At 18.8% G+C, this 25,532-nt stretch overlaps 3 protein-coding genes across 3 annotated transcripts, besides 25 other annotated features; 1 reads left to right on the top strand and 2 right to left on the bottom strand. All coding sequences in view use genetic code 6, as the record gives it.

Moving 5' to 3' along the window:
• Positions 1–1,085: 1,085 nt before the first annotated feature.
• Positions 1,086–1,154: a microsatellite.
• Positions 1,155–1,888: 734 nt separating this feature from the next.
• Positions 1,889–1,966: a microsatellite.
• A 3,037-nt stretch (positions 1,967–5,003) lies between these two features.
• Positions 5,004–6,213, bottom strand: IMG5_161140 (protein kinase domain protein; the record flags this gene model as incomplete). Its single annotated transcript, XM_004030386.1, has 3 exons — positions 5,004–5,038; positions 5,092–5,641; positions 5,698–6,213. The coding sequence occupies 3 exons, from the start codon at positions 6,211–6,213 to the stop codon at positions 5,004–5,006; spliced, it is 1,101 nt and encodes a 366-aa protein (XP_004030434.1).
• Positions 5,646–5,676: a microsatellite.
• A 911-nt stretch (positions 6,214–7,124) lies between the features above and the next one.
• Positions 7,125–8,763, bottom strand: IMG5_161130 (phenylalanyl-tRNA alpha subunit, putative; the record flags this gene model as incomplete). The annotated part of the gene is made up of 3 exons (XM_004030385.1): positions 7,125–7,628; positions 7,670–8,003; positions 8,114–8,763. 3 exons carry the CDS (start codon positions 8,761–8,763, stop codon positions 7,125–7,127), a joined length of 1,488 nt encoding a protein of 495 aa, XP_004030433.1.
• Positions 7,633–7,668: a microsatellite.
• Positions 8,005–8,042: a microsatellite.
• Positions 8,030–8,078: a microsatellite.
• Positions 8,036–8,078: a microsatellite.
• Positions 8,076–8,111: a microsatellite.
• Positions 8,078–8,111: a microsatellite.
• Positions 8,079–8,111: a microsatellite.
• Positions 8,764–10,037: 1,274 nt separating the features above from the next.
• Positions 10,038–10,406: a microsatellite.
• A 360-nt stretch (positions 10,407–10,766) lies between these two features.
• Positions 10,767–10,813: a microsatellite.
• Positions 10,801–10,868: a microsatellite.
• Positions 10,844–10,958: a microsatellite.
• Positions 10,877–10,987: a microsatellite.
• A 50-nt stretch (positions 10,988–11,037) lies between these two features.
• Positions 11,038–11,079: a microsatellite.
• Positions 11,044–11,078: a microsatellite.
• Positions 11,080–11,727: 648 nt separating the features above from the next.
• Positions 11,728–11,762: a microsatellite.
• A 1,144-nt stretch (positions 11,763–12,906) lies between these two features.
• Positions 12,907–12,936: a microsatellite.
• A 422-nt stretch (positions 12,937–13,358) lies between these two features.
• Positions 13,359–13,425: a microsatellite.
• Positions 13,380–13,437: a microsatellite.
• A 7,020-nt stretch (positions 13,438–20,457) lies between these two features.
• Positions 20,458–20,525: a microsatellite.
• Positions 20,526–21,953: 1,428 nt separating this feature from the next.
• Positions 21,954–22,027: a microsatellite.
• Positions 21,961–22,005: a microsatellite.
• A 429-nt stretch (positions 22,028–22,456) lies between the features above and the next one.
• Positions 22,457–22,518: a microsatellite.
• Positions 22,519–23,198: 680 nt separating this feature from the next.
• Positions 23,199–24,650, top strand: IMG5_161120 (hypothetical protein; the record flags this gene model as incomplete). Its single annotated transcript, XM_004030384.1, has 3 exons — positions 23,199–23,720; positions 23,855–23,900; positions 24,583–24,650. 3 exons carry the CDS (start codon positions 23,199–23,201, stop codon positions 24,648–24,650), a joined length of 636 nt encoding a protein of 211 aa, XP_004030432.1.
• Between the last annotated feature and the right edge of the window lie 882 nt (positions 24,651–25,532).

Below are 25,532 nucleotides of genomic sequence, written 5' to 3'. Positions count from 1 at the left end.
AAGGAATTCAGAGGAATATTAGAGTGTAAAAAAATAAAGCTAGGAGAAGAAAATATAATAGATTCTTGAGTTTTTAAAGGAAAACTTGGAAAAAAAACCTCTTATTGAGGAAGAAATTGTTCTTATTTTGGCCTATTTAAAATAGACTCTATTCCTTATTTTGAAGGAAGGACTGAGCGCGTAAAATAATATAAATAGTGAATAATAATAATAGAGTCAAGTAGAGTGTAAAAATAGCAAAAGAAGAAGCTAAGTTTTAATAAAAAAAGAAATGATTACAATATAGACAATGCATAATATGTAAAAATAAATTTAATAAATGCTATTGAAAATTCCTAAAAACTCTGATGTAAAGAAACTGATTATAAAAGAAAATTCAAATAATAGTCTACTTTAATATTTAAAAATTAAATAAGGACTTTTATTAGATTGTTTGGGTGTTTTTGGGCCATTATATTCACAAAATGAATAAATGGAAGAAATGGAAGAAACTGAAGAATAAAAATTAGTTTAGGTTTATTTCGAATAAGATGCAAAGGCTGATATTTTAAAGGAAAAAATCAGATATTTTTTATAAATGAATATTTACAATACAGATATTTCTTTAGTTCATTTGTGTGTGAGTAATGAATGTGCAGATAATGGGTTTAAAATTTAAGAAAAGGAAAATATTTTTTTTGAAAATAAATAAGGGAATAAGTTTAGTTTTTGGATGTGGATAACAGGATTAATTTAGAAAATTAATAAAAAAGATGAACTTATTGGAATTATAAATGGGTGCTTAGATGTTATTTAATAAACAGAATTAGGAAAATTTTTAACTCCATATATTATTTTTAAATTTTTGAATGGAAACGAAGGCGTTTTTGAGGAAATCATAAGTACTTTTGAGCTAATTTTCAGATAAGGACATAATAATTATAAAATTATTGTTGCTAAGTGTATCTTGGTTCTTGATTTGTGGTTTAGGTAGGATCTTTAGAAAGAAAATTAAACAGGAAATTACGATTTATTTAATCCCCAGAGTATTACAAAAAATAACAAAAGTAGGAATTGCTTTATTAGAAATTTTGCATTTATAAGAGTATATATAAATATAAATAATATATATATATATATATATATATATATATATATATATTATCTATTTATATTACAAAAAGAAAGCATTTATTTCTAGTGAAGAATATATTAAAATTTTGGTTTAATTGGGCTAACATAAAAAGGCTATCCATTTATTAGAATAAGGGATAGATTAATTAGATTTATAATAAGAAAAGAATCTACCATTAAAGACTAAATGGATTTTTTAACTTTATTGTATTTATTAGGAGGTTTAGGAAGATTATAAGAATGTAAATATTTTCGATATTTTGAGAAAAATGGAAGTAGATTTGAATACTGTAAAGGAATTTGAAAATTAGGATTTTTATAAATATACTTAAAAATAGTTGAATAATAATAATTAAGAAGGTGTTTTATGTAGAGAAATTTACGAAGATATTATCAAAAGCGAATTTTAGGAAGGAAAGGAATGTGAAGACTTTATTAATTTTCTTTCTAAAAGCATTTTTGAGTAGGAATAAAATGTAGATATATTATTTTCGAAATTTCTTTCGTGTATTTGTTATGGGTTCGCTTAAATTAATTAAATGTAAGATTTTCCTGTTGAGTGTATTAAATGGGAGTACTTTAAGTATATTAATGTGTTCAAGAATATGAAAAAAACTTTCAGTTTACATTTATTAAATTCTTAAAATTGCTTTGATTCTAAATTTCCAATTTTGATTAAAATTTAGGTGGTCGTTTTTCTTTAGATTTAATTTGATATTCTGGTTTTTATTAAACTTTGTAAGAATTATTAAAGTATTAATAATTAAGATAGTATTAATATTAATTAAAATAAAAATAATAATAATAATAATAATAGAAATTATAATATTAATAAAAATAATATTACTAATAACAACACTTTTAACAAAAATAATATTAATAATATCAATTTTTAAGAAATAAAAACTTTACAAAATATAGATTTTTCCCTTTCTGATGATGACCAAACATTTTACGTTTTTAACGAAAATTTATATAATTAGACTTCAAGTAATTAAATACTAGGAATTCTAGCAGAAGGAATACACATTCGAATATAGGAAACATTAAATTCGTTAGAAATAAGTTACGAATTAGGCTATAATATAAGAGTGGTTTAAAAATATATTTCATATATATTAAGTTTATAAAATAAAGAAAACTTCACATAATCAAGTATACATTCTTTCTATATTTTATCTGAATATTGTTATAAAATAAGAAAATTCGAATAAGCTTTGAAAGCTATAAAAAACGCAAAAAAACTTTGGCATGAAAACGAATAACTTTATGAGCCTTTTTATATTTATTAGTTACAGGCCAAAATCGAAATGTCCTTAGGAAATTTAAAAAAGGCTATAAAAAAACTCGAAAAAATCGATAATATAGTTTTTAGTATAAGGAGAGTTACTTATATGTACAAACATGACTTTACAATTTATTCTTAAAAATAAATTATTTAATAATTTGAAATTTTGTTAAAAAAATATTAAAATAGTGAAAAAACGTATTTTAAATATGCAAAATATATCGATGATATGGAAAATGTGGCTAAATTTTCAGAATCTGAAATCGGAAATAAAATAAAAGCTTTCAAAGCTTATTTATAATCTGCCGTTCTGGGACATAAATACATTCATTAATCTTTACCGAGAGTATTAAAACTATTTGTATAGATTTTATTATTTAGAAATTAAAATAATTCTAATTATTAATCTAAAATAAATTCTTAAGTATTAGAATTTACTAAAAATATGTTTTAATAAGTAGCTACGTATAAGTTTACCAATGTTATTAGTTTACTTACTACTCTTTTATTTACCAATGTGTAGGAATGTGTCGAAATTTTTACTCTTTTATTAGCTAGGGTGGCCGCTGAGTATCCTAAGTAGAGTGTTTGGTGGATTTTTCCATTGCTTTTTATGAAAAAATATACCGAAAATTAAACTTAATTAGATTAAAATGGAGAATTGATAATGAAAAAAATTAAAGAAATAAATAAACAAAGTTACGAGTATATCGAAAAAATAAAAGTTTTTTATAATAATTTACTATGTTTTGCTATTATAGAAGAAAATGATAAAAAATACAGTCAATGCCTACAAAATTTAATTAATTTAAAATTAAAAAACCTAGAATTATTACTTCCTTATAAAGAATAAATAATGCCCCGAATTCCTTCCAAAAGCCCTCAAAAAGAAAACATAAGCCCTTTCATATTTAACCCAATTTATATCGAAAAAATACTACCAAACGTCATATTTATGAATTCTTTACAAAAACCAAAACTAATTACTGTTTAATGTTCAGATGGCATTTAAAGGAGATTTCTATTAAAAAAATAGCAATAAGATATGAATATGTATGAATAAAGAACTTCAGAATTTATAAATTTCATAAATAACATCTTCAATGAGGAAAATCAAGAAGTCTATACTATCCCTTCATATTCAATTATTCGTTTAAACGTAAATTGTTGTTTGGTAGAATGGCTAGATAATACTTTGACTTTGAAAAAAATAATCACTGATTTGTGGTAATAGAAAAATTATCCGTATTAATAAAGATAATTGTAGATTAATGGGTAGTAGCTCTCAAGGGCTGAGTGGTAGAAGTAGAAAAATATTCCGCCCGTTTTTTAGCTTTTTTTTAATTAGAAGTTTTTTAACTCATCTAATTGGTATTTGGCAAAATAAAATTATATAATTACCTATGCAGTTTGGGCTGTTGTTGGGTATCTTCTAGGGTTAGGAGATAGACATTTAGATAATATTTTAATAAATATGGATGGGGAGGTAATTCATATTGATTATAGTATAATTTTGGAACATGGAAAGGCATTGAATATACCAGAAACTATACCTTTTAGACTTACGAAAAATATAGAAGCAGCTTTTGGGGCTTTTAAATCTTATGGACTTTTTAGGTACCATATGGTATAGGTTTGTTAGATTTTAGCAAAAAAAATGGATGATGTTTTGGGTTTTTTGGAGTGTTTTAGTTATGATACGTAATAGATGTAATTAGATTTTAATAAAATTAAATAAGCAGTTAAAAATAGGATGAGCTTTACTAAATGTAGGTCAGTTGAGGAAGGAGTTGATAGTCTTATTTAACTTTCTAAAGATGAATATAGCTTAAGGGAAATGTTTTATGGGTGGTATCCTCATGCGTGAATTTTTCTATTTTTTTTTATAAATATATATATGTTTTTATTTTAATTTTAAATAAAATATAATTTATATATATATATGTATTATTTATTACTTACTTTTTTTGTTTTTTATTTTTTTTTTTCAAAAAATATTACACAAATAATATTCACCAAATTGTTTTTAATTAAGGGATTTCTAGTTTGGGATATATTAGATTTCTTTTAAGTAGTTTTTGAAGTTTACAATAAGCATTCTATTATTATTTTGTTCGGGTTTAATTATTATTGTTTTCTTTATATGGGCGATTATTATACCTATATTATTCTTTTTGGTTGTCGAGTTTGTGTTTTTTTACATTCATTCATTAAAAACTTTATGGTATTTGGGTATTTAATACATAATAATTCTTTATTTTAGTTTTTTTGTTTTTTATTACTAAATTATCTTTTTTTCTTCATTAATGTTTTTTGTTTTTACTTAATTAAAAAATATAAATTTATATATAATCTAGAATATTCTTTTTTTATATAAAAAAAATTAATTAATTAATTTATTTTGGGAAAAAATAAATTTTATTTTTGAAAAATTTAAAAATATATTTAAATAAAAGACCACAACAACAAAAATTTTCAATATTCTTTTTTCAAAAAGTCAGTAAATCCAGATGGAGTATTATTTTTTTTCCATAGATTTTAATTTGCTTTAAATTAAGGAGAATAATAAGCTTAATTATCTAAAAGTTAACCTTTTTTTTTTTCATTTTATTTATACATATTATTTTTCAAAGCCACCTTAAATAAATTATTTTCATTTCCCTTTTTTGTGCCTTATAAAGTATTATTACCTATTATTTAACAATCATTAGATCCTTAATTCGAAAACCTACTTTGACCAGGTCCTGTACTTATAATTATTTTTCTTTCCATATTAGAAAATGAAGCATTTGAAAATGAGCCGACAGTATTGATATTTCCATTCATTGGAAGCTTTCCTGTAGAGAAAAGTGGCATAGAGCCTACCATATCTTGAGAATCAAACTATTTATTCCTCACATTTGCCAAATATTCTACCTCATAGGAACCTAAATTTCCACATAAATTGGCTTCTATACCTAATGAATCTTCTTCTATGTCCAAGAAAGGATGCTTTAAACACTAGGCACTTGTAAATCTTTTGTCCGGTATAGGATTGAGCATTTTTTTCAATAAATCAATTGCTGAAGGACTAAATTTATTTAATTCAGGAATATTAAAACTAATCTCACAAGCTTTATTTTATCTTAAAATTTATTTATAATCTTTTCCTTAAAAAGGCTATTTTCCTGTCAGAAGTAAATAAAAAATAATACCAGCAGAAAATATATCACATTAAACTCCATAAAATTTATCAATTTCCTATTATATACATATATAAATATATAAATATATAATTGCATATTATATATAATTACTTTATATTCTAATACTTCTGGCGCTACAAAACCTGGTGTTCCACATCTTTTAAATAAAATATTTTATATATCTGTTTTTGTTGCTAATCCGAAATCAGCCACAACAATATCACAATCTGAGTATTTACTCTTAAGTAGAAGGTTTTCAGGTTTTATATCTCTGTGCATGATATTTTTTTAATGTAAATGATTTAATGCTAGTATTAAATTTCTTATTAATACTTTTAAATCTTTTTCGTTAATGGTTCCTTTTTCTCTGATTCTATGAAGGAGTTCACCTCCTTACAATAAGTCAACAACGAAATAAATTGAATTTGATGTTTCGTATACTTCATATAGTCTAATTAAATGATCTGAGTCTAATTATCTCATTATTGAAATTTCGTTTATTAAAGACTATTTGCCTTTATGTTAGCTGGCCATGAATACTTTATTGAAAGCCTTGATTGCATATTGTATATTTTGAGATTTTTTAGTTGCCATATATACTTTTGCGAAAGAGCCTTTTCCAATCATTTTTGTAACTACGAATTCTTCATGAAAAGTTCTCTATATACACCTATAAATTAAGATGTTTCGCCAGTTTTTATACTAAATAGGGTCTTATGTATATATTTCTAGGATTTTATTATTTAAAGTAAAACGAAATCCGTTCAAAACAATATTTTATTTATTTAATTCTTAATCTATTAAATTTATTTCTTCAATATCGGGAATAAGTTCCAAATGTAGGGTTATGGTTGACATAAAGCCTTTTATTTTTCGTTTTTATCAGCTTAATAAAGACCATCGGGGGTTAATATATAATATAGTTGCTTTGATATGCCTGGTTTGGATGTTTTTTTAAAAAATAGATTGCATAGGTATATGTCACTGAGTTAGTTTATGGATTTTTATGTAGAAGGCTTTTCCCAAATTTTTTTTTGGGGCAATTTTTCGTTTTGGTCAAAAAATGAAGATATTTTCATATTTTTTTTAAATTTATTTTTATCTTTTTAAAGCGTCTTTTTTTGTATATTTAGTTTGATAAAATAATTTTTATTTTAATTGTAAAAATTTTATTTAATTGTTACAATAAATTATATATTTTATATATATAATTATTAATTTATATCTACTTTTATATTTTGTTTCATATTAATTTTAGATATCTTATTATTTTCTATAAAAAAACTTAAACAGATTAAATTTTATATGCTTTATATATATGATATTTACATCAAATATAATTATCATCATTTTACTATTTTTTTTTAAAAAATACATATATATTTAAAATAGAATTTATGAAAAAAAAAATTTTTTTAATATATATTTTTAATATTTTTTATATTAAATCATATAAAAAAAATGATATATTGCAAAAAATAAATAATTCAATATATATATATATTAGAGAAATAAATTATCTAAATAAAAAAAAATGTTCAGTCTCTAAAACAACAAATAGGATTTTCTTTCAAAAGTTTCATATCGACTCCATAACCGAGTAAATCTCTAATATTTTCAAATGAATATTAAATCATAGTAGGTCTTTCAAGTCCTAAACCCCATCCAAGTACTTAAACATCTTCTGGAAGTCCCATAGGTCTTAACATTTCAGGTCTAAAGACTCCACTATTTCCTAGCTCAATATATTTTTTAAGAATTGGATGATATCCATGTATTTCCATAGAAGGTTCAGTATAAGGATTATAAGTGGGCTTAAACTTTAGCGATCGGATTCCTATTTTAGTGAAAAACTCCTTGATCACAGCTAATAATTCACCTAAACCAACATTTCTATCGGCAATAACACCTTCTATTTAGTGAAATTCAGCTAAATGTGTAGCATCTAAAGACTCATTTCTAAAAACTCTATCAATGGAGAAAAATTTTCTTGGCTTAAATTCTTTTTATTTAGCTATTTCTCTTAACATTTTAGAAGAGACCTTTTTTTAATATAAAAATATATTTTAATATAAATATATACAGTTGTAGTGTGTGTTCTAAAAATATTCTTTTTAGCCTCATCATAGCTCCAATTGTATCTATAGCCTATAGATCCGTATCCTCCATTTTCATGTACCTTTTTTACTTTTTCCCAATATTCTTAATCTCTATTTTGAGCTTTTGATGGATCTCTAATAAAAAAAGTATCATGAGCATCTCTTGCAGGATGTTATTAAGGCTAAAATAAGGCGTCGAAATTCCAGAAAGAACTTTCAACAAATTAATTTGTGGGCATTTCTTCGAAACCCATTTCTAAGAGAACTTCACGGAATTATTTACGAACTTTCATTAATGGATGTAGATTTCCAGTTTCACTAAAATGTAATATATAAAAATAAAAATAATAATATAAATATATATATAATTATATATATATATATATAATATATTTTTTTATTTTTTTATTTTTTATTTTTTTTTTTACATTATTTATCCCATAGAATGCCAATTATGTGGTTTGAACTATTTTTTATCGAAATCATTATTTTTTATCATTTCGTAAGTTAAATCAGTTTCTTTTTTTTCTCTTTTTAATTAAAAATTAATACCTTTTTTTACTTCAAAGTATTTTATAATTTCCAATGAAATAATTTTTCTTTTTTTTAAATTATCTAGTACTTCTTTTGGTATAGTTTCAAGATCTGTATTACCTTTTATTTTTTTTAACAAAATCGAATCTTCGTCTATAACGTTTTAAGTTAATTTCTTTACTAGACCATCTTAAATTAAAAACCATTTTTTTTTCATACCATTTTAAAAACCGAATTTAAATACATTCTTATCAAAATTTTTACCTAATTCGTCCTTATTAATACCTTAATCGGGTATTCCTTAATATAAGCGGAATTCAGGAGTACCTAAAGATACATTTTCTTCTCCTTCGGATGATAAAACCCATTATTTTTATTCTTGGTTGATTAAAACAACATATTCTTCAGATGACAAAGATGTCAATATACCTATGATTTCTTAGTGAGGTATATTTTAAAGGTCAGAAAAGGCTTTAGAGTTTAGAATTGTGTTATTAGTATTTAATTCTGATAATATTAATGTTTCTAAATCTTTTTCTTACATATCTTTTTTTTTTTGTATTTATATAATTTTAGGATTATTAATAAAAAAATATATACGTATATTTAAATAAATATATATATAATTTATATATTATTTTTTAATTATTAATTTAAAATATATTTTTCTAAATAAATTTTTATTTAATAATGTATTTTCGAACAAAAAATATATTTAAACAATTTTAAGCAAGTAAATACAAAAATTATAATTTAGTATATAATGTTTATAAAATAAATAATAATAAAAAAAAAAAATATAAAATTCAAATAAAAAAAAAATGATTGCAAATCATAATTCCGAAAAGTTTTATAAACACATAAAAAAAATTCATAAAGATCTAATAAAAATAAAAGTTAAAAAACAAATAATTTAAACTATATTTTTAGAAAAAAAAAAATTAGCTATAAATTGATTAATTATACCGATAAAAAAGTTAGAAAAAATAATCTCCCTTAAAAAATGCGAATCATATAAATATACGAGAAAGACATTTTATTAATAAAAACGATAATTATTATTTGCATAAAACATAATTATCTTAAAAAAAAGAAGATTTATTTCACTTAAATAGCTAAATTTAGAGAAATCCTGTATTATACCGTTCTTTAGAAAGTAAATTGGGTCCAAATTTTATATAAGAATTAAAATAAAATAATACTAAAGCTTTTTATTTAAAAACTCTTTTGCAAATACTGAAAGTTTCTCATTAATAAAACATTTAAAAAAGCGATTTTTTTTAAGTAAAAAAAAATCCTGAAAATTAAATAAAATTGCATAAATTAGAAATAGAGAATTTAGAAAAAAAATTAAAGGAATTAAAAGAAATTAGTCATAAAAAAACAATAGAATAAGAAATTTTAAAGCTATAGAATTAAGAAAAAGAAATTGAAATAGCTAAAAAAATAGCAAAAGAATTATAATTAGAAAAAAATTTATAAAAATTAGAACTTTAATCACCAAGAAGTAGATCTAGAGTATCTTCTTTGAATAGTATTTATCAAAAAAGTACAAAAAATAGGTAAAATTACATAATTGCCTTAGGATAAGAAAGGTAAAGAAAATCTTCAACTAGTTAAACACCTAAAAAAATTAATACTTTATAAAAAAGTTGTTCAAAAATAGGAAGTGTAAATTAGGAAAAAAAATTAGAAAATGGAGAAAGTATTTTTTAAAAAAATGAATAATCAATTTTAGATAGTTAAAGTTTAAAAAATTAATAAAGTATTAAATCATAAGAACAAGAAAATAAAAAAAAGTAAAAATTTATTTACAGTTAATAATAATAATAATAATATTAATAATAATAATAATAATAATAATAATAATAATAATATCAATAATTAGAAAATAAACAACAATAACAATAATAACAATAATAAAAATAATAACAATAATAAAAATAATTGCAATAATAACAATAAAAACAATAATAACAATAATAACAACAATAACAATAATAACAATAATAACAATAATAAAAATAATAACAATAATAACAATAATAACAATAATAAAAATAATAACAATAAAAAAAATAATAACAATAATAAAAAATATATAAACATGAATAATAAGAATAATAATAATAAAAAGAAAAAGAAAAAGAAAAATAATAATAATAATAATAATAATAATAATAATAATAATCATTTTATTAATAATAAAATTTTTAGATTTAGAAATCAATAAGTATTTGTTCTTAATATTAATAATTACAATTTTCTTAGGATTTATAAAATTCTTAGCTTCAGAAATCAATAAATATTAGTCAATTATTATAAGAATAATAAAATAATTTGCTTTATAAATCATTAAATATTAGTTCATAATATTAATAATAGGAATAATTATAGTAATAAAATTTTAGTTAAATGTAAGAAGTCAAACATTTAAAATAACTAAGTAATAGCTCTTAAAATTAAGTTAAGGAATATAAAGATTAATAAAGATTGTTATAATCATAGAAACTAGTCTATGAAAAATAATAATTAGCTATATTTAAAGAATAAGAATAATAATTGTAATTGGAATCAGAACAACAATTATAATTAGAACAATAATAATAAGATCAATAAAAATTAAAACAATAAAATTTAGAATAATAAATGCAATTATAATTAGAATAATAAAAATATCAATAATTAGAATAAACAAAATAATAAAAATTATATTAAGAAAAATAACAAATATTAGAAATAGAAAAAAAGCAATAATTAGAATAAGAGTAAATAATATATGAAATGTAACTAAAATTGGAATAATAAAAATAATAATAAAATTTAGAAGAAGAAAAAAAAGTAGAAGACGAGAAAAAATAAATATTATTACTAGAATAAAAATAGCAATATGAAGAAAAATAAAAGGTATAAAAACAATAGTTTTTAATCCAACAATATAAATAATTAGAAGAGTTAGAAAGAAAAATTTAAGAAGAAGTATAATAAGATTAAATAAAAAATGAAGAACAAATTAATTAATTATAAAATTAAGTAAATTCCTCGTAATCGATCTCATTAGATTTCAATTAAAATTAATAATTAACAAATGAAGAATAAAAAGAAAATATTTAAAAATATGTAAAAAAAGTTATTGAAGATTTAGATTATGAGAATAATTCAGATGAAATACATGATTTGAGTACTAAAAACTTAAATAATAATTTAAAATAAGAATATAGAAGAATTTGTTCGACTTAAGAATTAAATTTAGAATTAGACGAAGATTAAAAAGTTAATATGTTAATATAGTATGCTATGTAAAATTAATTAGAAAATTAAATTTTGAAAAAATATTAAGAAAATTTTAACGATGCTTATTTTAAAGAATAATAAGAATAATAAAAATTACATAAAAAATAATTTTTATAATAATAAAATTCATTAAATATTAATAATATTTCGAAAAAATAAAATAAAATCGCTTCTTCTTATTTAGAAAAAAAAGCCAAATAAAAATAAATTGTAGAAATTAAAAATAAAAAAATTAAAAATATAAAAAATATAGCAGATATAAAAATAAAGATGATAAAAAAAGCAATAATGTTCCTTCTTTAACTTCTATTTCTTAAGTTAGTGGATAAGAATCAAAAATAGTAATATTATTAAAAGATAATTAAAAAACGAACAAGTAGTGTAAAAGAATTAATAATAAAAAACTTAATAAATTTAAAATAACGTATATATTAAATAAACTTTGGGTAAAACTTCAAGTAGTTATTAAGGTTAAAAAATTCTAAAAAGTCAATAAAATACTAATAATGAAGAATAAAAAAAAAAACCGACAACTATTTTAAAGACAACAGGAAAATTAATAATGAATGAAAATTAATTAGAATTAAAAAAAAAATGATTTTTTTTGCTTCATTTTTTAATATAAATAATCTTTTTATTTATTCTAAAATTAATAATATTTTTTTTAATTTACATATTTTTTCATTTATAAAATTAATAAAACTAAGATTTATTTATTTTTTATTAGTCCTAAAATTAATTAAAAAGCCTTCTTTTAATTAAATTATATTTTCTTGCTAGTATTTTAGCTGTTAAATATTAAATATTAATATTTTTTCTTTTTAAATATTCTATATACATATTATACTTACAATAATAAGGATAATTACCCTTTAATTCAGCTCCTTTGATTCCCATTCCCCATTTAATACCTTTAACTCCATTAATAATTTCTATATATTCTTCATCTTAATTTCTTCAATAAAATATATATAAATTAAAATATGAATTTAACAAATAATACTTTTATAAAAAAATAAGATGTTAATCCATATATTTAATACCTTCATTAGAAAAAAAATTCATTTTTGGCGGCAAATTAAAAACCTATATTTTTGGTAAATTTTCATTATATTTCTTCTATATTTATTTTTTCCAAATAGAATGCATTTTTTTTCTTTTCGAAATTAAAAATCCTTCCTAAATAACTTCTAAATTTAAGTTTTCTCCTTATTTTTAGCCTATAATAATCTAATCTAAATATATAGGTTTTTTAAGGAATTATATTAAAAGGCTTCCTTATATTCCTACCAAATTCCACTTCATAATTTTATCACTACATGACAAACTTGCAGATCTTTAGCACATAGGGATGTCATTTCTACCTGGTTTAATTCTCAAAATGTAGCTTTCTTTATCTTTTTCTTCATTATATTTTTCTTCAGTCAAAAATTAGTAATATTTGGCTCCAGTGGTTTCTTTTTCGGAACATCCTCCACATGGCTTTTGGCTTGTGAATAAAATCGTTTGAAATTTCGGGAGGTATTTTTTATTTATTTTCTCAAAATATAATTCATTGTCCAAATTATCATAAATAAAACGCTAAAAAGCCCTTTTGGCTAAAATTTCGGCATGTGAATCGTGTATAACGTTTCCTTTTAGAGACATTTATCTGTTTCCGATAGATTTTGTGCCATTTGCAATAGATATTATTTCATATTTTTGGGTTTTTTCGAGTTTTATTATTATACTGGAGATTATTGTTTGCGGTGTTTCTATATTTTTAATTTTTTCATTAAGGATTTTTTCATATTTTTATAAAACTAATTGTATTATTTATTCGATTTCCATATTTTTATATATTAATATTTGTAATTTTTTTTTGTTTTTTATTATTTGTATTTATTATTTTATTTTATGTTATTTATTATTTTATGATTTTATTAAACTTCCTATATTAATATCTTTTTGAATGTTAATATAAAATTCATTTAGTTTATTTATTAATTACAAATATTTTTTTTTTTACAATAATATTAGAAAAGGTATATATTATATAAAATAATTTAATTTATTAAAATTTTATATATTTTTATTTATTTTTATATATCCAAAATTTATTAAATAAAAAAAAATGGAATGCTCATTATTATATCAAAACATGTAAAAAATCAATTAATAAAAGAAAAAAGATCAACAAAATTCAGGTTACATATAATAAAATACTTTAATTAAAAAAATTCAAAAAGCGCGTTTCGAATAAATATATAGTCCCGAAAAATAAATTAATAATATATAATAAACTCCATAAAAATTGACACAATAATATTATTTTCCATAATAACTTAATAGAAAAATGAAAATTCAAAAAATAAAGAAAATTTCATAAAATTTTAATAATTCTCCTAAAAATAATAACTCATTTGACTTATTTACACCCCTTCTTACTGAAAAAAATACTATTTCCTTATACAAAAATAAAACGAACCCTATAAAAATCTAATTATTAACCAAAACTAGCCAAATGTTTTAACTAAAATAAAATAGCTATCAATAAATGACTCAAAAATACCAACATTTTTACAATAAATACATGGAGTAAACATAAAAGGATTTAAAATTTTCCAAAAGTACCCGTATATATGAAAAAATGGATTAAAAAAGCATCAAAGAATTAATATAAAATGAAAATAAAGCAAAATAAGATAATTTAAAATTTTATTTTTTTTATATTGAAAAATCTGAATATTAATCAGAAACAAATAAGCCTTCTTTTAATGAATATGGTACATTAATTGAATATAAACAAAAATTAATTTTATTTGGAGGCATTTCACATTAAATTTAATAAAAAAACGAAATCCAAATTTATTCATTAGAAAATTAGTGTTGGAAAAAACAATCTACTTATGGTGTTACGAAACCCTATTTTAATAGATTTGGACATTCTGCTGTTTTATATAAAAATCTAATGTTTCTTTTTGGAGGAGCAGATTTTTTTAACCATAAACATAAAATTAGATAGGTCTATAACGACCTTTGGAGTCTTAATTTAGATACTTTTGAGTGGAATTTTATTAAATGTTAAGGAGATTTGCCAGAAGCAAGAAGAGCACATGCTTCATGTATTTTAGGTAATCTTCTTTTTATCTATGGAGGACTTTAAGGAAATGATAAAGCCGTTTAATCGCTTAATGTGATTAATTTAGGTACTTTTTTTTTATTTATATAATACTTTTTATAAAAGAAAAGCTTAGAGCGAAAAGTTTTAATGCTTAAAAAGGAAATGATGAATTTGGTATTTATTTTCATTAACTAAGCCCTATTTATGTTAAGAATTTTAAACAAAAAGATAATTTTTAAAGGAAAATTTAAGTCCATAATTTATAAAATGTATTTTTTTTCTTTAATACACATAAATATGTATTTTATATAAAAAAAGAAAATAAAAGTAGAAGGAATTTTCTGTTTTGGAGGAAAAAAAGGTAATGGAGAAGTTCGAAATTAACTATATGTATTAAAATGCGGTAAGACAAAAAATATGCATATAATATATAAATAAAAAAAAAGACGAAAGAGATAATCCTATAGAATGGATTTAACCAAAAACATAAGGGATAGGTCCTTGTGAGAGATATTAACATACATAAATATATAACTAAGAATTAAATAGTTTAATTATACATTCTGGAAGGACAGACGATAGGAGTTTTAAAGAAATCGCTTTGGAAGATATTTGGGTTTTATAATTGCATAATATGGACTGGATTTGTGCTACTGTTGGCGGAGATATTAATTATGCAAGATTTTCTCATGCATATACTTGTGTTGACTAAAGAATTTATATATTTGGAGGGGCTTAATAGAAAACTTTTTGTGATAGTGATTTATATATTATTGAATTAGGTTATGTTATATTATTTTATTATTTTTTAATGATTTATTTTATTAAAAGATTAATATGAGTCTAATAAAAAAAAAAAATTAAATAATAAAAAGAATAGTTTTACTAATTAGTCTTCTTTTTATAGATAAAAAAAATGTTTAGAATAATATTAGTTAATAGATGATAGTAAATAAAAGTAAAAAAATGTAATATAAAGTTAAAATACAATAAGATCTTATTTACCTTAACCAACAAAAACACAATTAAAAAATAGCAATTATTTTCAATCATAAAGATAAAATTAAAATAAATATATTTTATATTATAATATTTGAATAATAAAATTATTATTTAAGTATAAATATATACATATATATACATTTATATTTATTTATTTATTTTTCACTTAATTTAATTCTTTTTAACATTTATTTTTATATTTTTTTTTATTAAAATAAAAAGTCAATAAAAAATTAGTTATTGCCTTTTTTTTTGATTGAGTTTTTATATAAAAATACCCAAAAATATATAAAATCCATATAAAGAATATTATATATATAAACAAATGAAATAAATAAATTAATTTGATATTAAAAATTACACATTAATAAATATTAATTAAGTTCATACACATACATTAGGCCGTTGTGGATATTGCCAAAATACAAAATGGATAACTAGTGGCTTTGAAAGTCCATTAATGTAATTAGAGCATTACTAATTATTATTAGATAGAGGTTGGAGGAGATGTGGAACATATTATTACAAACCAAATACTGAAAAGAATTGTTGCCAAACTTTTACAATTAGAATTAATGCATAAGATTATAAATTGAATAATTAATAAAAAAAAACAAAAAGAAGGTTAGAAAAAATTCGTTTGAAAAATGATAAATAAGAAAATATTGATAAGCTTTAACATAGAAAACGTTTATCTTTTTAAGATGAGGATAGTACTTTGATTATTTAAGAAGACGAAATTTTACTTTCATTTGGGTAAACCGTTAGTAAGAATTTAGTTTTAGATGATAAATAAATACATTAAATTTTATTTGAGTATATTTAGTTGCATCAAGAGGAATTTAGAAACCTTATCTAATTTTAAGGGTTTAATTTAAAAGAAGAAATTATTAAATAATCACAATTTTATGAAAATAAAACTTCCAAATAACAAAAAGGGACACACTCTTCAAATTTTATAAGGATTCTATATTAGAATAATTTAGGAATCTAACAATTTTTCAAATCAATAGATTTATTTTGTTAAAAAACACATGTTTACTTTTCTTAGATTTTAGAAAAAATAAATAATTAATAAAACCTTGAATATATACTAAAATTAAATAATTAAGGGTATGTAAATATATTTCCAAAAAATATTCAAATCTCAAAGGCTTTTTTTAAAAAAATACCTTAAATTTAAAAAGAAATATAAAATATCGAAAAAAAAACATTTAAATTATAACAAGTATTTACAAAAGCACTATTCGAAGAAGAAAGTTACGAGTTATATAAAAAATATAATAAAGCAGTCCATAATAATCACAAAACCTCGAAAGAAAGTTATAAAAATTTTCTATGTATATAAGCTTTGAAATATTAAAAAAAAACTTTGAATTAAAAAACTTTGGAATATGGATGTTTCCATATGAAATATTATTTAGAAAATATACTCATAGCAGTTAGTGTAGTAGATATTTTACCGAATTGCCTTTCTAATGTTTACTCTTTTTATGATCCAGACTATAAAAAATGGAGTTTAGGATTAACTGCTAATATTAAAGATATTGAGTATATTTAAACTTAAAATCAATTTTTTAGGGAATTTAAATATTACTATATGGGATATTATATACATAATAATAATAAATTAGCCTATAAAACAAGCTTTAGGCCTTTTGAATTACTTTGTTATAAAAATTATGTATGGAATTAGTATTCGAAAGTGGATGATTAATTTATGGATTAAATTGAGTTCTTTTCTAAGAATAATGAGGTATTGAAGGATATGGATTTCTCGAATATTAATGTGGATTCATATGTTTAAAATAATATTAAGTTTTATTTTTAAGGAAAAGTTGTGTAGATTAATAGGATAAATTAAAGTTTTTTAACTTATTTTTAGTATATTATTGGAAAACTTGTACTTCTTTTAGGAAAATAATTAAGCGAAAATGTAGTTTTCGGCTAAATTTGAATATAAAATTTTTAATATATATTATTTAAGTTTATATAAATATATTATTATAATTTATTTAATTTTATAATAAACTTTATTCTATTTCAAATTTATATATTTTTTCATTTTAAAATTTATTTTAATTGTCATATATAAAAGTATATATGATTTTAACAGCTTTTTTAAATAAAAAATAAAAAATTAATTTAAAATGAAATGCATTTTTGATTTTAATTCATTATTTAATGTAATTTTAATTTTAACTTAGTAAATATAAGATTTTATTTTTAATCGATAGAAAAATAAAATAAATAATAATTCTCCTTTATATAGGATAAGACCTTAAAGTACTAAACCAAATAAAAAAAATGAATTCATTCATAATTAAAGCTTAGATAAAATTTGTGAATAAAATGGTTTAAATATTAATATGAATAAAAATTATCAATAAGTTTAATCAAATAAGTTATTAATTTAAATACATATGTAAAATTTATTATTTAATATAAAAAGTTTAAATAAAAGTAAAAATTATGAAAATAATATACTATAACTTAATTAAACTGTAAAATAAATTAATTATATGAGGTATTTAATATTTAAATATTTTTTATACATATATTTAAACATATAGCAATAATTTAAAATTAGAATCAATGAAAAATACACCCAAATTACATTATGTTGAAAAAGAAAAGCTTTACGCAGATTCATTAAATCTTAAAAATAAAGTAAATGAATTATAAAATGAAAATATTAAATTAAAAACAAAAATTATGTAAATGGAAGTAAAATTAATAAAGCTATATATATATTTTTTAAAAAATATAACTTAAATATTAAAATTAAAGAAAGATATAAAGGAAAACATAAAATCAAAAAAACATGATGATGTTTATTTAATTATTTTTTTATAATTTTTTTATTTTTTATAGAATGGAAATAAAACTAAGTATATAACAGAAAATTTAAAAAAAACAGCAAATGATTTGCGTCTTTAATTATAGCAGAAAGAAGATGAACTTTATAAAATAAAAAAATAGGTTAAATTTACTAAAATTTAGGAACTGTAAATTTAAAATTAAATACTCAATCAAGAAATTTAAAAATTGAAAGAAATATTAGAATAAACTATATAATAAAGAGTTGAGATATTAACGTAAATTTTTAACTTTTTCTTTTTTAATGAAATTTTTAATATAGAAAAGAATCAGATTTTAATGAATTAAAATAGAAATATTAGATAACTAGTATTAATACAGAATAATATAAAAATTATATGATTTAAATGACATAAAAATTAAAGACTTTAGAAAATCAATATTTTTTATTAAAAGTATGTTTTTTAAAAAAAAATATGTGTATTTATTATATTTAATAAAGCAAAATTATGAAGATAATGAAAAAAGCTCTAATTTATAAATAAATACTCTTAGAAAGTATATAAAAGATAAAGATAAAGAGATAAATTAATTAAAAAATGAATTTGGAAAAATATTGGCTAATTAAAATTTAGATAATACTTAAAGAAAGTATGCTAACAAAAAAAAATACTCTCTAAATTATTTTTTATTTTTAGATAAAAAGAATTAAAACAAAAAAATAATTTAAATAAATTTAATACTGAGAATTTTTAAAATAAAGAAAATATAAAAAGTAAAAACGATAAATACAATAATCACAAGTTTTTTATATTTTTTAATAATAATAATAATTTATTTTTATTTAAAAGTCAATAAACTAAATAGAAGATTATCTAAGAATAATATTATGACGATACTTAAAATTAAATAAACTTATAATAAATAACTTAAATTTGTAATTATTATTTATTAATGCAATTTAATTAAAAAAAATAAAAAAAGCTGAAAATATACATTTTTCTCTTAGACTATATTTAATTCCTTATTAAAATATAAATTAAATATTTTAAACTTTAGATGAATATATTTGGTTAGATGAAACTAAATTTTTATTTTCAAAGTAAACTTATATATAGATAAATTTTTATTTAAAATAATTATTAATAAGTTACCCTTTTTATTTGCAAACCGAAGATTCTTCTGTTTTTTGTGAATATCTATTTAATAATAATTCTTAAAATAAACTAACTTTAAAAAAAGATTTATTAGCAAAATTATTCAAAATAATTAATAAATATGAATTATTTACAGAATAATAGAATTAAAATATAATTTAATAAATTATAATAGTATTTTATTTTATTTTAAAGTAAATAAATATTATTTTTTAAAAAAAAAGATTCTTAAAAATTAATGGGAAAATATAAGATAATTTTATCAGTCAAATTCAGAAAGCGAAGAAAATATAATAAATAAAAAATAATTATTTAAAATGTTTTATGAGCATAATATCAATTTAAATTAAGATTAATTAGATTTATTAATGATAAAAGTTTTTGAATTTTCTAAAGATATCAATAAAATATATTACGAAAGTTTGTCTAAGTACTTTAAATATAGTAGTGAATTATAAAATTAATCATATTAAAACAATAACAAATAAACTAATAATTAATTTAATTGCTAAAATAATAGTTATTTAAATATATCACAGAATTTATAAAATGACAAATAATAAATTTAAATCAACAATTCTAAAATAACAAATTATAAAAAAAAACAAAAACCATAACTAATCTTAAAATTCAAGTAAATTATTTATTTAAATATTACAATTGACTTAAAAATTAAAAATAATAAAAAATAAAATATTATGTTTTTTAAATTAAATAAACTAACTATATAAATATTTAAATATTTATTTATTAATTAATTTTATTTATTTTATAATAATAAAGATTAAAAAATTAATTAAGGAAAAGCAGCTTTAGATAGCGATGATTATGCTTAAGAATTTGAAAACGATTAATAAGTAACATATATATATATATATAAATATATATATATATATATATATATATATAATATATATATATATATATATACATTTTTTTTTCTTATATTTTTAAGGATTTTTAATATGAAATTAATTGAAACTAATATAATATTATAAAAAAATAGTTAATTAAAATAAATAAATGATAACTAATAAATTCCTATCCGTTAGTGTTTATACAGAATTTCAAAAAAATACAATTATACTTTTTATTATATAAATTATTTTAATTTAACATAAAAAATAGAATAAAAAAATATTCAATATAAAGAATCCAGAAAATAACAAGGATCATATTTTTACATCCATTAATTTAGTATTTTAGAACTAATATCTATATCATCTAATAGAATTTTTTTGCCAAAAATATATGAAAATCTAACTACTTATCTTTGTATTTATTCTGAATAAGTATACTTTTAATCTTTAATTTATTCTTGTATTTTTTCAAAAATATCTATAAATTAAGTATATTATTCAGTTACACGTTAATCATGTCTTTAGTTCCTTAACTTTTTAAGTGTTTTTTATATTTTTAATCTTATTCATAAATTTGTTCTTGATTTGTTTCTTAATTTTAAAAAGAATTCTATTTATTTGCTGTTTATTAATAATCTTTACTTTGTTAGTAATTTTGATTTTCATAAGAGTTTTGAACTTCAAATGAGTTTTAAATTATTTGCTTAATCTATTATAAACTTTATTTTTTTTCTTGTAGTAATAAACTTTTTTATTCAAAGGTATTTAAAGTTTATTGTATTTTTATTATTTTCAATTAATTTTGTTACTAAGAATTTCGATTTCTAAATTTAGATTGATTTTATTAATTTTAAATATATACTTTTTGGCAATTATTATTATTTATTTGATTGTCATTATTTATTTGTTATGATTTTTAAATTTATTTACGTATAAATGGTTTTTTTATTCTCATATAATTATTTTTTATAAATATAAGTCTTTATTATTTAGCTTAAATAATAATTTTTATAGTTTAATAAATAATTATAATAATTTTATTTATTTAATAAATGTAAAAATCATTCTAAAATTTTATAAGAGATAATTATTTTATTTTTTTATAAAATTATCAATAAAATAAATTAAACATTAGAAATGTTTTATATGTTTATTTTTAAGTTAATATAAAATAATTATATATTAGCATTTCTATTAAAATCTTAATATTTTTCATAATAATTTTTTTAATTATTATTTTAAGAAAAAATTAAATAATCAAATTTATTTTATTAATACTTATAATAATATGACAAATATGTATACATTTTATTTTAATATTTAAAATTTTAGGTAATTAAATAATAATCAAAAATAAATATATATAAAAATTAAATGAATTATTTATAAAAAAAAATTAATAATAATTTTAATCAATACTATAAGATTCTTTATTATGAATTTGTTAGAAAATTAATGATTTATTATATATATTTAATTATAATAATATAATAACAAGATATTATAAAATATATTAATTATTATAAAAAAATTATTTACTATTATAAAAATATTTTTATAATAAAAATATTTTAACTAAGAATAATTAATATATTTAATTATAAAATATTTAAAAAACTGAAATTTATTTTATTAAATGATTATTTCTAAGGAATATTAATTAAAATGATTTTAAATTAGATTTAACAGATTTAACAGTTGTTATTTTTATTATTTTATATAATAAAAAACTTATACTGAATGTATTTATTTAATTTTTTTTTATAAAATACATACATATTTATAAAGAAAGAAAATTATTTTTATAAAAAATCTAATATGCGTTTATTTAAAGCGATAAAAAATTATCTATCTTTGAAATTTTATAAAATAAATGAAAATTAAACCTTAAATTTAATAAAATGCGTTTTTTCAAAATTTCGTTATTTTATGCTAAAGATACATATAGGCAACAAATATTTTTTTTAAAAAAAATAAAATAAAAATTAAAAATCAATTTTAAAATAAATAATATATTTAATTAAAATATATATATATATAATTTAACACATATATATTTATAAAAAAATCAAATAATAAAAAACATACCTTTTTTCAAACAATAAACATGAAAAAATTTTTAATAATACTATTATTATTTATAACAATTGTATTTGCGATATAAGAATGTCATCGAAGTTGTGATTGTCTTGATTCAAGTCATCCCTTAATCTGTACAGGTTGTAAAGATATGCTTTCTTTTATGAATGAATAAAATCGTTTTTGTTTTTGCTTAGAAGGATATATTGCAACTTCTAAAGAACAGCCCTTTGGATGTAAAGAATTAATAGAAATTTAAAGTTAAGAAATATCTTAATGTGATTTAGAATTATATGAATAAATAACAACTATTGTAGTTTAATCTCATTGTGAAGTGACTTAAATAGAAAACCATAGTTTTTTATAGAATCATCTTAAATTCGATTTTAGAATGTCATATATTCCTCCTTATTGTATTTCTGAGTTTTAATCGAATATATTAATAAGATTAGACTAACAAAAAAATTATATACCTCTAAGTAGTATTAGTAAAGACTATATATAGATAATAGATACAACAAATGTTATTATTAGAATTCCTTTAATCGATGTACATTAAATAGCTACAGTGAATAGTTTAAAGGAAGACTAAATTTATTAAGTTATTGATACAGCTTTGGAAATGGGAAACTCAAGAAAAATATTGAGACAGCATAAATTCACAATGACTACTTACACGAAAAGGAATATTACTAATGTCTTTTAACTTGATATAAGTTAATAAATAACCGATAAGTGCGAAATAGATAAAGATTGCATTGTTGTTGTTGATTTGACCTCTTCATCTTAGATATGTAAGGATTCTAGCTGTAATTAAATAAAGGGTGAATTAAATTATTAAGTTTCAGATACGATGTATATTAAAATCTATCTTTTAGACTAAACTTATACAAAAAATTTGGAACTAAAAGGCGTCTATTTTATGGATAATAATTTAGTTCTTAATATTACTGAATTAACTAAAATTGTTTCTAGTTCAGCAGGAAATATTGTTCTTGCTGTGAAACTTATGGAACCTGCTGTAGATGCCAAAATTTAAGTGTAGATAATAATTAAAAGCTAAAGTTCAGGATTAAGGAGATTAGGTTAAGAAGATGTTTCTAGAATAAAGAAAAACTTCTCGTTGAATATTTATGGATAGACTTAGTAGACTAGTAAAAATAGTAATATTTAACTAGAAGAAGATGTAAATAATTAAAGCAATTAAAGTTTGATTATTGTTTTTTAGAGTTTGTTTGTTCTTGGATTGTTTTATTTTATAGTATGATATGTTAAATTGCAATTATTTTTTACATAATTATGTTTATTTTTATTTTAAAGATATCATATATGTATAAATGTATGGATTTATTTTAATGGTTTAATTGTAATATAAAAAAATATTAAATATATAATTATTATTATAAAAATTATTTTTACTCATTTTCTCCCTAAAAAAATAAATAAATAATTTAAAAAAACCAAAACAATAGAAATTAAATAAAAGACAAAATTTTAATTAAAGAGTAAAAATTAATAGATAGAAAGCCGTCCCTAATATTTAAATAAAGTTAGTCTTATTATTCTTAATTATATTTGATAACTTGTTATTTCTTAAAAATATTAAATTTTTACTTTCTACAATAATTGAAAAACCAAAATGATAAAACATATAATATAAAAATTTAAATAAACAATCATAAAAATTTAAACTTCAAACAAAATTTATGAATAAATATATAAATCTAATTGATCCTATAAAAACATGTAAATAATAAAAAAAAAAATCCAATTTAAAATGTAAAATATTCTCTTTATCTGCTTATGAATACAAACATATTGTTTATATATAAAATAACAAAAAAATTATACCAAAAAAAAAATGAAATTTAACCAATTATTAATTTAAATATTTAATTAAATACAAATATACATATTTTTCATTTTATCATTATATTTTATTCAAAAATTTTTAGAAAAATTATAAATTATTTGCGTTAACATAATTATATTTTTCAAAATATAAGATTATATATTATTTTTCCAAAATAATAATAATTTAAAAAAAGGCAACACTAATAGCTTAAATAAGCCTATATAATTAAAAAATTTCTTATTTAGCTTCGTAATCCTTTGATACATAGAATATTGCTTACATTTTAATCAAAAATCACAAAATCATAATAATCCAGTAATCATAAAACAAACAAAATAACTCTAAGTAAATATACCTAAAAACATAATAATAAAGTTCTTACTTTTTTATCTTCGTCATCTTTATTAAAAGAAATAAAAATTTTTAACCGAAATGTTAAAATAGCCTGAACATAATTATTACTCCAGAAAAAGACATAAAAATAATAAAATAGGTAACATTTTTTAATTAAAAATTTATATCATATTTTTTATAATCTAATCTAAAATTATTCTAATTAATATTTTCTATTTATTATACAAACTATAATAATAATAATTTTTTCTAAATTATATACAAATAAAATGAAATTTTAACTACTCAAAAGTAAACTCAATTAACAAATTTCTTCTTTTATTTTGATTTTTTATAGATATTTAATCTAAATTAGCCACCTTATACAACTTTTTTTACAAATTTGTTTAATTTTTTTTAAAAAATATTTATATCCTTATTGTTAAGGCACAATATCCACATATAAAATACTCCAAAATTATTATAAAATATATTAACCCGAGATTACATATTCCTTATTTTTTAGAGTTTAGTATAAGCATGCATATATCCCAGTAGAAAAATATAATTTATAGTTAAATGAGTTTAAAAGGAACGCACTTTTTAAAGAAGTTCTATTTATTATATATTTGCTTATTAAAATGTAGAAAGAGAAGGTTAAATATGCTACAAATAAATAAATAAATTAAACATAAGCTGTCATATTTCAAAGATCAAAATATAACTGTAGTCAAATTTTATATTGAATTATATGCATTAAGTAATAAATGGAATAAAAATGATAAAAATAATATTTTTATGAGATTATTT

The sequence above is a fragment of the Ichthyophthirius multifiliis genome (assembly GCF_000220395.1).
Source record: "Ichthyophthirius multifiliis unplaced genomic scaffold scaff_1120509251213, whole genome shotgun sequence".
Taxonomy (NCBI): Eukaryota; Ciliophora; class Oligohymenophorea; order Hymenostomatida; genus Ichthyophthirius; species Ichthyophthirius multifiliis.
This window is presented reverse-complemented; position numbering and strand designations above follow the sequence as displayed.